This window comes from Plutella xylostella, chromosome 12, assembly GCF_932276165.1.
Source record: "Plutella xylostella chromosome 12, ilPluXylo3.1, whole genome shotgun sequence".
Lineage (NCBI taxonomy): Eukaryota > Metazoa > Arthropoda > Insecta > Lepidoptera > Plutellidae > Plutella > Plutella xylostella.
In genome coordinates, this window is record NC_063992.1 from 3,244,493 (window position 1) to 3,261,166 (window position 16,674).

The following is a 16,674-nucleotide window of genomic DNA, read 5'->3' on the forward strand; positions in this document are numbered from 1 at the left end:
ACAAAAAGAGCAAATTGTATAAATCGGAGATAATCCTGTCAATTAATTGGACTTAACATTAAGAACCGGTTCGAGAGCGCGAATTAAATGAGCGAGGATAATACGATACAACGGATAATAGGAAGCGAGTACGGTACGCCCGGCAAGGACATGCCTGTGCCTAGTTTTCCGTATTTTAAAATATTACTTGAATATAAACAAGGGATACGTTTCTTTTGTTTGTAGGTCGCTTTATATTTTTAAGTGAGCTAATCCTTGGCTCGTGGTCGGACGAGGCCGGCTGACAGTGACACATCGGTACACGGCGCGCCGTCCGACTGTAATTCTACCCTCCACACTCCACACTCGCGCGGGCCTCTTTAGCCTCTCGCCTCCTACGATCAACCGTTTTTTTACCCTTTTCAAGTCGATTAAAATATCGATCACATGTTTGTTTATTTCTTTTCATTCATGTTTCAAACTTATTGTATAGCATAAGTCTCGTACTCAAATCGTCTTGTCGTTCCGAAATGGAAGCTAAAACGCATTGAAAATCTTAACACTGCTGGTTTGGAAATGGAAGTCAAAACCACGGTAATCGTTAAAGAGGCCCAGTCGATCAATCACCATCCATTAAACACGAAAAGAAAAGCGCTTTCCCTCCTATTGGCCCTTCGATATTTTCCGAATCGACCCAATTTACATGAGAGCCGCTTTTTCCAGTCTCGTTGCGAGATTAGCTGCGGCTCTGAATGAGGTTGATGAATTGTTCCGGCGCCGCAATAGGGGACGGGGCAGGGTGCGGTCATTTGTTAAAAATACACTGGATCCAGGGATCCAATTGTCTCCTCTAATTTCACACCCGCCGGTGATTCCACTGCGTTCTCATTTTGAAATGTCCAGTCCGTTTGAAATGGATCCTGTTTTAAAGGGCCCTCTTTTAATTAATCAACAATTCCACACTGAATCATTATGATTGAAGATGAATATTGTAAGTGACAAAAATAAAAACAAATATTAATAACAGGAAACGAGAAGAGATAACAATATCGGAGTGTCAGCCAATTAAGAATCAGATTTACTTAACAATGATTGATTGTAGCTTTGTGGTCGCCATGCTCAGTGAGAGCAGGTCAATGGAATTAATCTTGTTCTTTATATTGATGAATAACTCGTGGTAAGTTGGGATTCCTTACCTTTCAAGATGTTTTACGATGTCTTCGTAAGCCGCTCTACAGTTCTCCCAAATACCAGATCTGTAGACAAAGAAAATAAAAGCAACTTAGAAATACAGAAAAGAAGTAGGAAAAATCATATAACGTTATAAATAGACAAATGAACTAAAAGTGGAATTATGGATGATTATACTTAATTATTATTTATAAGATATGCCTAATGCTTGGTTAATTCGATCGTACAAATCATAGGAAAAAAGTTAGGTCGTAATTTTTGTATTTTGTTTTTCTCCAAGACAAAGAAAATCTACATCCAGCGAATAAATAAATCTCGAAAAATAAAGTCTCTGTTTGAAAAGAATGAAAAAACTTTTAATAACAAAAAGGGTTTTGCGTAAATGATAAAAGAATAATTATGAACACTCGATATTAATGTTCTGTGTTCCGAAACGAGGGGTTGAGAGCATTGAAATTAATTAAGTTTTAAAAACAATTACTTATATTTGTGTCGGAGCCACTCATGCGTGATCGTTGAAATTGTTTCTCCATTACTCCAGCCCGTTGTTTAACTTGTATAATTACTTTTCTTTCACCGTTGCCTATAACACTAAGATTCGCCTCTAGAGTATTATGCTTTTGTTCCTATTGTTACCCAATTACCATACGTTACTAACAATGTACATAATGGCTGTGTAGCTAGTAGAGACTACACCCAGAGATATATGTATTGATTTGACCGTTTAGTTTCAACTTTATGTAATGGCTGAAATCAAACACGGCAAACCCTCACCTCTTCAGCAACTGGAGACATGACGACTGTCTCAGGTTACAAAGACAAACCAATTCAACGATATTGCTGAAGGAGACAGTGGGGCACACACCACCAACTTAACCATACACCCACACTGACTTCTGTGGCACCCTAATACGATGTAACAAAGCCTATTACGGTTTGTACAATGTGTATAAGTGTAGAACATGGCTGAGTATTGTAGGTCTTCCTGCGGAAGTGAGGGCATTCAGTGTTTGTCCGTCTTTAACAGGATTAGACCGATAACTTGGACATCGTTTAACCTGCAGCCCTTCTGACCTGTTTACAGGTTTCTTTTGATTTTCTTTCAAGACTTTGTCAGGGGAGTGGGGAAATCTTGTAAAGCACATTACTTGTGAATTGGAACTAATTTAGTCTTATTAGGATCTAACTGGATAATCAACTCAAGATATTCATATTCAGATTTCAACTTAGCATACAACATAGAAACGAATCAGTCTACATCTACCGAAGAAGTACTAAGCTACAACAGCAACGTGTAAAAGCAACAGGAAAAACGTGGTTATACCTATTGTAGTACCTGGCTAGAGCTTCCATGTTGTGCATGGGCTGGCCCTTGATGATGGAGCCGTCGGGGCGCGGCACGTGGTGCGGCATGCCCGGCGACATGAGCGCGTGCTGGTGCATGAACCCCATGGGGCCCAGGTGCGTTGGAGGCGCGTTGTAGCCATTGGCCAGGAGAGGAGACTTCTCCATGCGAGCCATTTCTGGAAGAGAAGAGAGAGAGTCTTAGTGTTGGAGACAACTTTCAAAACTTTTGCTGAATTTAATATTCACTGGGGTTAATTTTAGAACTCAAAGCAAGATGATCAGGGTCGTTCTAAAATTCAATTATAGATTATCAATAATTTAAACAAGCATCCATCGTCCAAATAAGAGCGCTAAAACAAAAAGCACTCAGGTGAAAACCCAGTTAATGCTGAGTATTATCATTTAATTTTGGGCCCCGATCCAATAATGGAATTCGTAAAACGGAGAATCAACAATAATAAAATGAGCAATGAATTTGGAGACCCGATAGTATTGTTTTCTGGGCACCACAACCGGCGACCTCCGGAGAAATGTAAACATTGCGGGGGGTCGACAAATATTCTTAAAATGCCCCCCCTTAGGGGGTCGAGGTGACCCGGCGTCCAGCGTCGGAAACAATTAACAAGGTGTCGAATTAAACACGAATTAACAGTACGCCGTTAGCGGAGAATACCCTTCCATTGTGGAGCCATTTTGCAAAGGATTTCGGGATTGTTTCTGAGTATAATGCGTGCGTGTCGCTTTGTTGTGTGGAACACAGATACAGATACGGAGGATACAGAATTTCATAGGTCGTAATTGAAATTCCTTTTACATTTGGTCGGTATTAATGAAGAATTTGAATTAAATTTTTTAACTCGTTAAATTTTAGTAGGTATTGCTTTTTCGTTTGTGGATTGCCGTATTTAAGAGAGATATACTACAGGTAACACAGGTCAATAGTCTCATTTTACTCATATTCAAAATATTAGGACAAAACAATAATGATATCTGCAAATCGGCAGAAGCTGGCAACAAACAAACAATTGGACCAATGGAGTGTGGAGTTGTGGACCCAGAATTAAACCGCGGGTGTATTTACTTAGTAAACGGTTCCGCTTATCTTTTCAACGCACAAACTCGCATTTACATAAATTTACTATTTGCTCTATAACGCAGTCTTTGTTTATTACATATAACCATATTGTTAATGCCTACCTGTATTCAATGATAGTTATTATTTTTATGACCTCTATTACCTTTGAGGGTAACCTTATGTTACGACGTTTCACGTTAACGGAAAAACTCTTTTTCTTAATTAACTTATCCGAAGTTGCTTCGGGATCGCCCAAAAATAATATTTACCGAATCCGTTTTGGTTCAGGACGAGACCGCGGCCGGTTAACCTCACCTACTAATTATCTAAATATGTGTTAAATCTTATAACAACCTGCGGTTGAAACATCCCTTCCTAATACCGTCCCCTTTTCTCTTGTTTATTTTGTATAAACTCTTCTCTCTCTAATTGGTCGTAGGTTCGCGGTCAGTCAGTGGTTTAGCTTTGCTTTGTAACTTTACACTTACTAAATGGTTGGGATTTAAAGAACTGTTTTAGTGTTAGTGTACAAATTGATTGAAAATTTGTTTATTGCTTGAAGCTTGTAAGTTGCACTGTCAGTCACTTTACTAGATTATGTAGTGTTCCAACATGGGTTAGAAAAATAACAATCAATTAATGCTTTAATACATAAGTAATTTAATATCTACATTTCAAACATGGCATATTGAAAACATAAGAAATTATGGAATTATTAATATGGTAAGCATGGTCCATTATTTTTGGTTTTGTTAATATTATACTGCTGAAACATTTTAAACCAAAGTCTACTACCTACTTATATTTAGTTTAAACCAATGTTTTTTTTGAATAAGCTAAACCCGTCATAACAAAGCATAGCTGCATCATGCAAAAGGCAATCTTGAACAAATGTCGATCGTTTAGTATCATGACTATTATTAAGCGAATCCACTAATCATGCATTTAAAGAAATGAAACGTCGATCCGAGACCGCGATTACAGCGATTTCCATCGATTTATTGATCGAATATCGATTGATTGTCCTCGACAAATGCTGTGTTCAAATTATAGGCCATTATTATTTGAAATTAGAACCGATAGATACATGACCCCAATTATATCACTTATGTGTTTATAGGAGGCCGGAATGTTCTGGTTATTATAATCACAAACGCTCAAATTCGACCAAAAACTTTATAAAATATTTATAAAAATTGAGTTTTTATTATTGGTTTTTGTTTTTGCACACAAGAGAACCTACAATAGTTGATAACCGGAAAATTATGTAGATTACGTCAGAGGCACTATAGTTAACGAGACCGACTAACAGATGGCGCTAGTAATCGCTACTAAACTTGCCGCGGTATATTTTTTCAGCTGAACTTTTCAAAATAAAAATATAGAATGAAAAATATATTGATGAAAAAACTCGTATTTTTTGTCTAAGCTGACATTGTTAATTATTTTTAATTGTTACTAAATACGAAAACAAACAGTGTTCGCCAACATGGGCTAACCCGAAGATAATGGAACCAGCCATATACTCGGTGAGTTTTATTACGGCCAGATTACAAAATGACCAAACGAGCAGGCATAAATGATTGGCCATAAAGCGAAAAGTACGAGGTATGTTGCTGACATTGTATCTTTCCTTGCTCCTTGAAATGGCTTATACCCTACATCTTTTTCCTTTGCTTTGCAAAAGTTCATCTATTATATATAATCATTCAGTAAATATCATAGTATTCATTAATTTGTTTTTAAATTGAAATATTTGAACGGTATATAAATATGCCTATCGAATTTCACCTGTTTCACAATCTCTAGTTATAGGTACTTACCTACCTTTTTCTCGTATAGTATCTATAGAGCTAAGCAGTAAACAGTCGAGTATAGGCCTACCGATCACTGGAACAGTGAAAACTAAAGAGTCTACCGTGCGCAATAAAGAATAATTTTTATTTTATAAAAGTTTTGTTGCAGTCGTAAAATAGGAAACGTATCGTAAATGTTACTTCTCCGTTTTACAACTTGACTTTTTGCTTGGATCCTCAAGATATTGACTATAAATCACATTATAGAAATAAATTAAATACATAAAGTACTTGGAAGTTATACTATAAAGGCTGTAAAATACAAAGTTTCAGAGTACTGGCATAAACTGCGACCGTGTCCACAGTTTTGTTTTAACCATGTTTGAGTGATAAATACTTCTAATACTTTACTTTATTATTACTTTATTATAGCTAAGCATCAGATGTATCATAATATTATAGTAATTATATACATACAAAAACATGGTACTACTTATTATATTTTCAGTATTTTCACCTTGTTCAGAACAAAGTTCTAGCGGAACCAATTACTTCGTTTTTAATATTTCTATTTATTCCCCTTTCATATATTTCTTTCCTTTTAAAGATACCTACTGAGAGTGTACCAAGATATTACGATTGTCAGAATCTTTACGTATATTCTCATTCAAAAAGTCCCTCCAACAGCCACAAACGCACGCATCTCTCCATTACCCCTCACCGGAATCCAACAAATCTCTCCGGGAAACAAAACGAACAAACCCGAAAATGATACGAAAGCTGGCGAATTAAAAGCAAATTACAGCCGGCCTGAGAAATGGTTGCGTTTACAATAAATACATAATTGCGAGCCAGTGATACGGGGGAACGCCATTAAATAACGGACTTGCAGCCTTTGGATAAACATTTTGATTTTTTTCTCCGCTGCAACACTCTTTGGCATTGCTCATGTTGAGTGGCTGTTGTTTTAATTCGAATTTTTCATCGTGTTTATGACGAATTTCTAGACCAAGATTTTCATCATAATAAGCCTATTCAAAGAAGAGCCACGACACTCTATACACCTATCCTCTGTCTATGGTATAACGAGCATTATAGCCGCAATCAATTTAGCCAATTATATTATCCATACTACATCATAACTCATTGATCATATTATTATTGACAAATTTTATTGAAGAGACACAAAACTTGTATCATCATTATTCCTTGTCTCTCTGTTTGTGCAAATACATCAAGTAAAGCAATCAATAAAGTACACAAATGTGCAAATACTCTTTTGTCGTGTCCACATTTTGTACCAAAGTACACTCGCCAAGACATATCACGTCTTGCCGTCCATAACAATAATAGTGTAGTACAATCGGCGACAAACGGCAAACAGCAATAACTTGAGTCAACAACGAACTCAATACTGCTGTGTGTGTTCCTAGTAGAAAATACTGGTGCCAACTATAATACATAGATACTTTTTTTATATACAGTGTATCAAGTAACTGCCTAACTAGTTCAGTGCATGAATTTAATTAAAAGTGCTAATAAAATAGAAGTTAATATGGTTTGGATATAATTATTTTAATAACCTTTGGCACGTCAATTAGTTTAGCACCCAACGATGGACATTGTAGGACACACACAGGTGTACGTTGTTTTTAGGGTTCCGTACCTCAATACGTAAAAACGGAACCCTCATATCACTTTGTTGTATGTCTGTCAAGATCGTTTATTTTAAGTTTCAAAGGCTAGCAACACTATGATCCGTCTGTGTAATAAACAGTTTCATTTGGCTCGGACGAGTCTTATGAACAATAAAAGCTGAAGGGCCAGGGATTCGGCCAGTAATAAAATATTTGCCCCAGCACTCGCTAATCCGTATTCCTTACTTGCGAGCGCAATTTGAGAAGTTATCGCCAAGAACCGCCCCGTACCCCTCTTACATAAAGTCTTATACCGCTCAGAGCTTCGGCATTAAAATGTTTTATTTCAGCCTAAGCCGCTTTGTTCATTCAATATTTATAATCAACATTCATTACTTTACTAGCCATATTTAGGCACTTGCTAATATTCCATAAAAATTGTTCATTAACTTTGATTTCGTGGAAGATAAACCTATGATCATTAAACTAAGCGACAATTCATATGAAAAACATTTCCCCCAAATGTTTTCACGCTCCCATCTAATAGGATAGGAGTTTAGTGCAGCAATGCCGAGTCTATTTGATGAGCCGAATAAAAGTTCACCCTCGGAGGAGTGGGAAAGAGGGTCAAACTTAATTACCCGTAAATTGACCGGGACACAGTTTTATCTGAGAAAAACAGATCTGGGAGGATTACGTGCCATGCGTGATATTACTTATGTGTTTTCGTGGTCATCTCTATGAGAAAGACGGAAGTATAACTTTTGTAGATATGACGGTTAGTTTCCACATTCTGGTTATTTGTATGGTTGGAATACTTACTGGAATCAAACAGTTGCAACTGAATCAACGAAATATGGATTACAAAACTGACAACTCATCCATAAACTCACAAAGCAATCGATGCCATTGTTGCGTATGCGAGATACAGAGAAATGAATCATATTTTTATTAATAACCGTGTATGGGTGAGTTCAATTATGTTACAAATGTTATAGATGTGTACAATGGAGAGATTATCTGTCGGTGGTTTTTTGGAGTGCAGCTGCCGCTTGCGCTGTACTTACAGTAGCAGGGAGGTCACTCTATATGACGAAAAACTAAGTTTCTGAGAGCTGCTGCGCGAGCCATGACTCTCCCTCGTTGTGTTAAACGAACCGATTGCACGGAAGCTCTCGTTTGTTTTTCGTCGGTATAGAGTGACCCCCCTGGCCGGAGCGACGCGGCTACCTGTCGCACGGAGCGTGCAGCGAACATTTACCAAAACTGATGGCCTCGGGCGTCCCAACAGTCAAACGTGTAATGAAACGTCTTCCACCACTTAATAAACTGATATTTCCTATCGTATTGACGAAGCCAATCCGTCGGCCGACGTGCGGAAGAATGAAACGTATAATTTGATATCAACTGGTTATAGTCGATCAGTCGTGAGATCAATCGATATGTAATTGCCTCGCGGCAAATAAACAGTTTCAGTCGGTTGATAGGAGGTTAGACTTGCGCAATGACATTTGCTGTTAATTTCATTCTTGTTACTTTAATGGGTGTGTCAATGATAAACGGCGACATTATAGCGACTTCGAGGAAGCATAAAGCATAACATAAATGTTGCGATGTGACTTGTGATTATTAGTATTCAACGGAATGTAGACATTGGAAATGGCCGGTACAGTTATTCGCATTTTGAGATTACAATCGATATTGTGGGAAATATAACGTAAAATATAAGTAGACACAGTCCTCTACGTGCAGCAATAAAGGAGCCAGAGCTGTCCAACAGTAGCCCTAAGCAAAGAATTACTGCGGAGCTTAGGCATCTTTACGAGCTACAGAAGTTATGAGACGGCCACTGCATAGTTGCTTAATTGGAAAAAATGAAAACAAACTACAGCAATGAAGTGTGAAGTTAACACTTAAATGCTACTCACAATAAAATATACTTAAATTGTGGCCATTATAAGCCGACTTCAACAAACGGTTTCGCTAATTAAAAGAAATACCTGCGCCATGCTTTTTCTCCGGCAAAAACTTAATGCATTGGACTGATGGCTTAAAGGTGTTAGTAATATCATAAGTAAAATGCAATTGTTGCTAATGATGTTATGCACGACATAACACCTAACCTTGGGAATATAGTAAATCGATGACTATATTCTTCCAATGATTTAATTATTGTGTTGTTATTTTATTTATCATCATTATTATTATTCAATAATTTATTGCACAAACTTTATTATAGGTCTGCTAAAGGTGGGCATTGTGTACCAGCCAACCTACAGGACTTACAGGAAAACCAGTAAAAAGCTGTGAGAAACAAAGTTTATTTAAAGCCTAAAGGGAAACTCATATCGTTAAGAACACTCGAAATTGAGTACTCCGTTACATGTCTACAAACAATTTTGCACCCCTTGTGGGAATCAAATCTGAAATCTCGGTATCCACTTCAGTTACTAGAGGAGTGAAGTGGTGTTTAATTGTTACGAGTGGTTCCGTCGAGCAACAATTACTTTTCTTTAATATGCAGATAATTTATTATGTACCTAAGTGGGAGCAAACCTCAAAAAACCCCTATGATTAAATTGAGCTAGAGATAAAGCAATATGATAAGAGAGAAATGAGCAACTTCAACGGTTACCAACAAACATAGAAAAGTCAATCGTCTGAATGCGGTAATTTATTGCATTATTTCAATGATAAAACTGTAAGTATTCAACAACGATGGATACAAATATCGCTAATTGAAAGGCGATATTCGATTATCAGCTTGTAATAAGCGTGTGTCGTCGCATCCCGGCAGGTGGCGCGGCAGTTGCTTGATAAATAGCACTTTTTAATCGACGATTACAATGTGTACTACCCGGCCACTGCGAGACGAGCCCACAGCAACGCAAGTACGAACAGCCAAAGTCTACGGAAACACCTGGGGCACAAGCCAAGCCTGAGCCTCGCCCGCCAAACTCATAGCAAACGAGTTATAATGCAAACTTTATATTTCGCGACCCACTGACCAGCAATGGTGCGACCGAGATAAAAGTATCGACGTCTCACTCGCTCTCGCCAGTCAGCTGATCGGGAGTTGTCTGGAGTGCGGCTAAAGGGATGCATGACTATCAAGATCGGTATCGCAGTCGAATGTATCGTACATGCGATTCGCCGCAGCTTTCACGCTCAAAACCCTAAATCGTTAGTCAGCCGCAGCTCCTTGCTCAATTATTGATTGAAAGCCAGAAATCGCCTTGATGACTTTGATTAGTAGGTATTTAAAAGTAAGCTTTTATGTTGCCGCAGTGGAAGTTTAGTTAAATGATTGACAGTACCTAGTTACATTGAATTACTTAGATTCAAAAGGAATGCTTTTCAAATCAGAGAGCAGAAAGAAACAGAGTAAGTAAAGAGCCGCGAGCTAGAAGCGCTCTGAGCGGCCGCGCCGACAGCGGCTGCGCTTGCGCAAAAACCAAACGTCAGTTTTCTTCAAATAGTTTCATTCGTAATAACACTTTTTTAGCCGGTCTCGCGCCGCTTCTGCGTTTAATTGTTGGCACCGAGTTAATTATTGCGATTTCCTTATAAGGTGCAACAAGCAATTTGTTTGATTGCCCGCAATTGTTACTTGATGTTTTAACCATTAAACTAGTAAACGGTGTGTTGGAGACGAACAAAAAAATAGTTATGATTGCAGACTCGCACGGTGTTTATCTTCTTGCATATCTGCAACGGGAACGTTTGTCTCAACTCACTGCTCCCGGACTATTATCTGTTGGAAGCGATAAATGCTTAATGCCCTGCATTGAATAAATTAACCATTGTATTAGAAAAAAAATGTATTGATAAATCTACGGATTTAATGAGTTAGATTAGTATATATACTAATCTAACTCATTAAATCCGTAGATTCACGTAAACCCATTCAGGTGTACGATGTTGAAGATAATGTGAATGTAACGTTGTTAACAGTATTAATAACAAAAGAACAAAGAGGTGGCGGAGTAACACAAATTGACTGATCCGTCAAATCCCGCTCCCTTAACGTAAACAGGCAAATCCTTACTTAATTTCAGTCGCAGAATTCAATCAGAATGCAAAGCTCACACCCCCGTAGGTAATGTTATAATGCCTTTACATTATCCCAGGGGTTTACGACAAACGCGTCTCTGTGTCGGAACAAACCTTTAATTATTATCAACACATCATTTTCATACCCGTTACGAAAATTTAGGGTTGGCTGGTGGCTGTGCTTAAAATTTAAGAGTTAACAAAAATAACAAAAAAAAACTTTCTTTTTCAAAACGTTAGTAACAAATCGATCACACTATTAACCTAATTAATCCTGGCTTTGCTATCGATTCATAATTTATTATTGTTGACCAGTTCATACGATTTTGTTTCGGTGTTGTTGATGCTACGATTACGTAAAAACCATCTACAAAATAACAAAACAAGCCTAAATAAAGTGACATTGTTTTAACAAAATAGGTTGGTAAATGTAATCAACGCTAAGTCTACGCGGCGACACGCGGAATGAGCATCGATTTTGATTTACCGCCTGAAGATAAACATCGCTAACCCTTCCTCATTCCTCACGCAACACGTCCCTTTCACGCATTTCATATTCGTATTTCCATTCCATTCAAGCTTCGCAGGAGGATTATATTCTGCCTCCGATGTTTTCGTATCCTATTATTTCACGGGGTGAAAATGGGCCACCGACCGCCACCTCCTAAGGAGTGACACCCCTAACTCTCACGGAGCGCCTCGAGTGTGCATGTGTGCCGTGTGTGTGCCGTGTGTGTGCACGCCGCGCCGCGCCTGTGTGCGTGCATCTTCACAGGGATGCCAGCGAGTGTGTGCTGTTTCATCAACTGTAAACCACTGTCAACGACTCGTCAAAATAATATTGGCTTAACGCTGAAGCCTGTTTACAGACGGAATAAAGAAACTTGATACGTGCACGAAATTAATTACGCAGAATATGGGAATTAAAATGTATCAGAACAATTGTATCGAATTTGATCGAAAATTATAATTATAATAAACACATCGGAATAATTGTATTTATTGAGGAAATTGAAAACTGAAATGGTGTAATTTTCATCCCCCTATCCCCACATTAATTGTTTCGTAATTAAAAGCAAGGCAACGTTGGCAAGATTACAATACAGTATCAAATTGTAATTTGACTGTTGCAAGTGCCAGGGAAAGAATAATTAATATGCGCGCTACATTTATCATTAAATCATTACAGACGGTACTCTATGCAATTATATCCACATTTGCTTCGAATTCTGTTGAAATTTGCAATCGTAGAAACAAACACTCGAGCCCGGTCGTTGCTGAAGTATTATTGGAATTGCAAATTTAGGGAAAAAAGCAGACGGCACTTGAGTTGGACGCGGTGCGATAAGCAAGCGCCACTTATGCGAGATCACGAATGTAATTGCTCCCTTGGCTGCCTCGACCCCTTCCGTCCTCCGCATAGAGTCCACATTGCCTCGGGGAAATGCGACAGACCCGTAGGTCGACAACGCCCCGTAAGCGACTGAGATGATTGATTGCTGCCGTCTTGCGCTGAGCTCTATTTAATCACTTTATTCCCTTTTCTTCGTTTGCATTGGGATAATTTTGTATTTGTTTAATTTGTTTATGAAATGAGGAGGCGGGGAGGCTCGTATCCGGTAGGGTACACACTCGTTTAGAGGTGATGTCGTGTGTTTGACGTTCATCATCCGAATCTCTACAGTTTAATTTGTGTTTGTATCTTGATGGTCGGAAATGAACTTTCTGTTTCAGTACCTAATTCAATATGAGTCATTAAAGACTTATTGTTGTTCTAGAGTTATCATTAATTACCATTTTTTTTATGTAACCTACGTTTCTACTTCTGTGGTTCTCCCCACCAAACGCCAAATCACGTGACATCATCAACCACTGCTAATGTAAAGGTGAAAACTGACGGAGGGCGACAAGAGGCTTCAGCAGACAACGAAGTTTCGTCGAGCTTCACTAGCTGACAAATTAATTCCATAAAAATAGTCACTAACGTAGCGACACCTAGTGTCGTCCGCAGTCATCTTGCACCAGGAGGGTTTCTCTATACTGACGAAAAACGAACAAACGAGAGCTTTCGTGCAGTCGGCACGTTTCATATAATCAGATAGACTCGTGGCTCGCGCAGCAGCGCTCAGAAACTCAGTTTTTCGTCAAATACAGTGACCCCCTGTTACCAAAAAATCCACTTACCGCTCATATGTCCATTTTCATACGGCGAATAGTCGCCATTTTCCAGCCGGTGCTTCTTGAAGGGATGTCCAGGGAACTGCGTGGCGGCCAGCGAGAGACCCACTCCCGACGCGCGCTTCGGAGGTCGGCCCGGCCTGGAGCTGCGGGAGTAGTAGCACGTTACTGCGGTTAGACACACACCACTTACACTAGCGGAGGGGGGCGAAATCATAATGGGAAATTATAAATAATTGTTTTTTTTTCTCGAAGTGCAGAACATTGGGTATGTAGTTATAATTATTTAAAAATTAACTGCGGAGCTCAGGTTCATCGAAAACGGCGAGTGCCTTAGTACTGCTTAGGTGAAAGAACCCTAGTCTTAAATCGATGTGTTTTTTCTTTTTTGTAATTATGCTTAAAGAGTTATCGTTTTTTGTTTTACAAATCATCACAACGGCCATGGACGTGGAGTGCTGGTCCAAGACGGGTGTATTTATCGCGGTAACCCTAAAGGTAATCTTTCAGGTCCAGTGCCACCTAATAGGCTTACGGGCCAAGATTTAGGTGGCAAACTTTATTGCGTCCAAGAATATACTGTTGTCTATTACACTGCCATAAATCAGGGATGGGAAAACAATAAGCGTGAAATTGTGGAAACTGCCACCGACGTCTCGGTAAGTATTAAATCTTAAGGGAGCGAGATAAATAAAAATAAATAAATCTGTGTGGCAACCCTCACGGGGCGCGGTGATTTATTGTGAATAGCGCGCGTTAGGCGCTGTTTATTGGGAGTTCTGTTGCAATTATAAAACTGATTATTAATTAGCTCTATAAAGGATTTGTTTATAAGTATGTGTCTTTCTCTATGATTGTGAATACATTTAAGATTATTAAGGACTACCTATCTACTTTATTTTAGTCTGGAGGGATCAATTTTCTATCAGCCTAATAAAAAACATAGCTCTACTTTACGACAAAAGGTAAAATTTCAATGTCCCATAGGGGAAAATGGTGTTTAATCGAAAAGGCGAAGATGAAAGCACATAAATATAAAAGAATGCGGACAAATACTGGTGGCTCATTTGATGTAATGTGCTCAGTGTCCGCGTATCACATAACTGCCTCTATCGTGACTCGCCAGAGATCATGTCTCGGAGGTGCAGTCACTCATTTTCCTAATAAATGTGATGATATTTATGGGTAGTGATCTTTTTATTTAGGTTTTGATTATGTACCTATGTTATAAATCTTAGGCTCATCGATGAAATTAAATGTCAAATATGACTTTTTTTTAAAATAGATTTCCCTATTATTTCCATATAATATGTGGAACACCAACATTTTGAACTTTCACTCTCTTTTGTATCAACTTTGTAGTCCTAATGGGCAGGTCATTAGGACTGGTAAAAGTTACTGTATTTAAATCGAACTGTAACCTTTATAGGGTATCTAGATGCAGGTGCAGCTAGTCAGCCAATTCAAAACATGACAGTTAACTGTTTCAATACTGCCAAAGTAAGTATGTACCTATTAAGTTACAAAGTTTTAAATATATTTTAAAACTTTGTATTTCAACGTAACAAGAAAATAGACGTAGAAATAGACGACCGAATGGCGTAGTGGTTAGTGACCCTGACTACTGAGCCGATGGTCCCGGGTTCGATTCCCGGCTGGGGCAGATATTTGTTTAAACACAGATATTTGTTCTCGGGTCTTGGATGTGCCCGTAAAATAGCAATAGGCTTGCCCCCTATTACATTGGGACTAACATAACGCTCTGGCGAAAAGTGGGTGCAGCAATGCACCTCTGCCTACCCCGCAAGGGAGTACATTAGTACAAGGCGTGAGTGTTTGTTTGTTTTAACGTAACAAGAAAATAAAGTCATAGATTTTGTCTCTACATTCGAAATAGCTTGCTCAATGTTCGGTCTCTACAGTCATGGGAAAAAATTGTCTGTATAACTTTTATACCTTTCCCAAATAAAATGTTATATTATCATTCAATTACCTAAGTGATAGACGGTTTTTGAATGTAACCTACTTTGAAAAGGTACACAAGAAGTGTAACCGTATTCATAGCGAAGACTGCACCTCCGCTACACCAGGCGAGTGGTACACAAGTTCGGCAATTATCGGGGGCTGGAGGGACGCTGTTATCATAGTATCGGCTTACACACAGAAACTGAGTCTTCGGCTATTTATTTTTATGTCACCGCCACAGAGACACTCCATTAGCTGGGATTGCAATGATTTCTCGCGTTCTCGGTTACACTGTTGTGGGTGTCGGGGTATTGTGAGTTTGTGATGCTTAATTAGGATTAGGAGTTAGTGTTGTATTGTTTTTGCACTAATTAGGTTTGATAAAAGGAGTTGTAGGAAGATAGTTTGTGAATGTTTTTTAGGGTTAGATTTCAAGCTTTTTTTATTATGAAGATAAACTATTGGAAATGTAAAAGAAAAGCTATTATAAATGTATAGACTGTACCTAGCAAGTATAGCCAGAATAAAAAAAAACAACCAGGAAAATAAACTGTGAGAAGAAAACCGCGATCAAGTCACACGAAATCTATTTACTTACCCGCCGCGGGTACAGTCAGAAGCGTAAAAAGGCAAAAACAAACCGCGACGAAATCGAATATTGAAAGTGTTGAGGGACAGAGATAAGGGCACGCGCCTCCCCCGCCGCCACTTAGTGTTCGTCCTGTAATCTGAATACCGCAAAGCTCATTCCTTTCGATAAACCGCCATTAAAAAGCGTTCGATTTATTACCGAACCGATTTCCGAACGATTTACTCGACGTCTGTCGCGGCAAAGAGCAGGCTGGAGGTGCGAAGCTGTCGCGAGTTGGGAACATCGCGATATGTTTGACGACAGAATGGTGTAGTGTCTGCGATGCCGAAGTTCCAGGGTTCGATCCCCAGATAATTGTTTTAACAGACATTTGGTGATAATTATGTATATAATAATGTAGGTTAGGTATGCATCTGTGTAGATATATCAGTTGTCCGATACCTATATTACAGGCTCTGCTCTCAGTTTCCATGTCGTCGGAATCTGACTTTAAGGAAGCTTCTGAACTCGATTATTATATTTAACTTATTAAATCCTTGCTCCTAACCAAACCACAGTCACATCTACATTGCATTATCTATATCTCTTTGAAAACCACAAACCCCCGCTGTATGAAATAGATACGCAGGATAGTTTTGCTTTTTGTGATATTTGCGTGGCAATATTCATCACTCACGTTATGTCACTGCGCAAACAGAGCCACAAAGGAGTCCCTAGCCCCAAGATATGTCTGACAGATATACCCGTGATAGATAGTTTTGCAAATATATGTATATCGATATTGTACAATACTGCCTAAGCTTGATCGACGAACTTCCATGCCGAAAGGAAATTTGCAGCGGATAAAATCTGCCCACATCA

General features: G+C 38.7%; 1 protein-coding gene across 11 annotated transcripts in view; it reads right to left on the reverse strand.

Annotated features, from left to right (window-relative positions):
* The window catches only part of LOC105388453 (dachshund homolog 1), a 126,594-nt gene that overhangs the window by 63,140 nt on the left and 46,780 nt on the right, over nucleotides 1-16,674 (reverse strand). For 5 of the 11 annotated variants that reach the window (XM_048624366.1, XM_048624365.1, XM_048624364.1 and 2 more), the window contains 3 exons: nucleotides 13,263-13,402; nucleotides 2,507-2,693; nucleotides 1,176-1,235 (listed from right to left, as the gene is read on the reverse strand). In XM_048624366.1, coding sequence (XP_048480323.1) covers nucleotides 1,176-1,235; nucleotides 2,507-2,693; nucleotides 13,263-13,402 — 387 coding nt within the window. Of the gene's footprint in view, nucleotides 1-1,175; nucleotides 1,236-2,494; nucleotides 2,694-13,262; nucleotides 13,403-16,674 lie in introns of all 11 variants that reach the window. The other 6 variants (XM_048624361.1, XM_048624360.1, XM_048624359.1 and 3 more) reach the window with 2 other exon arrangements.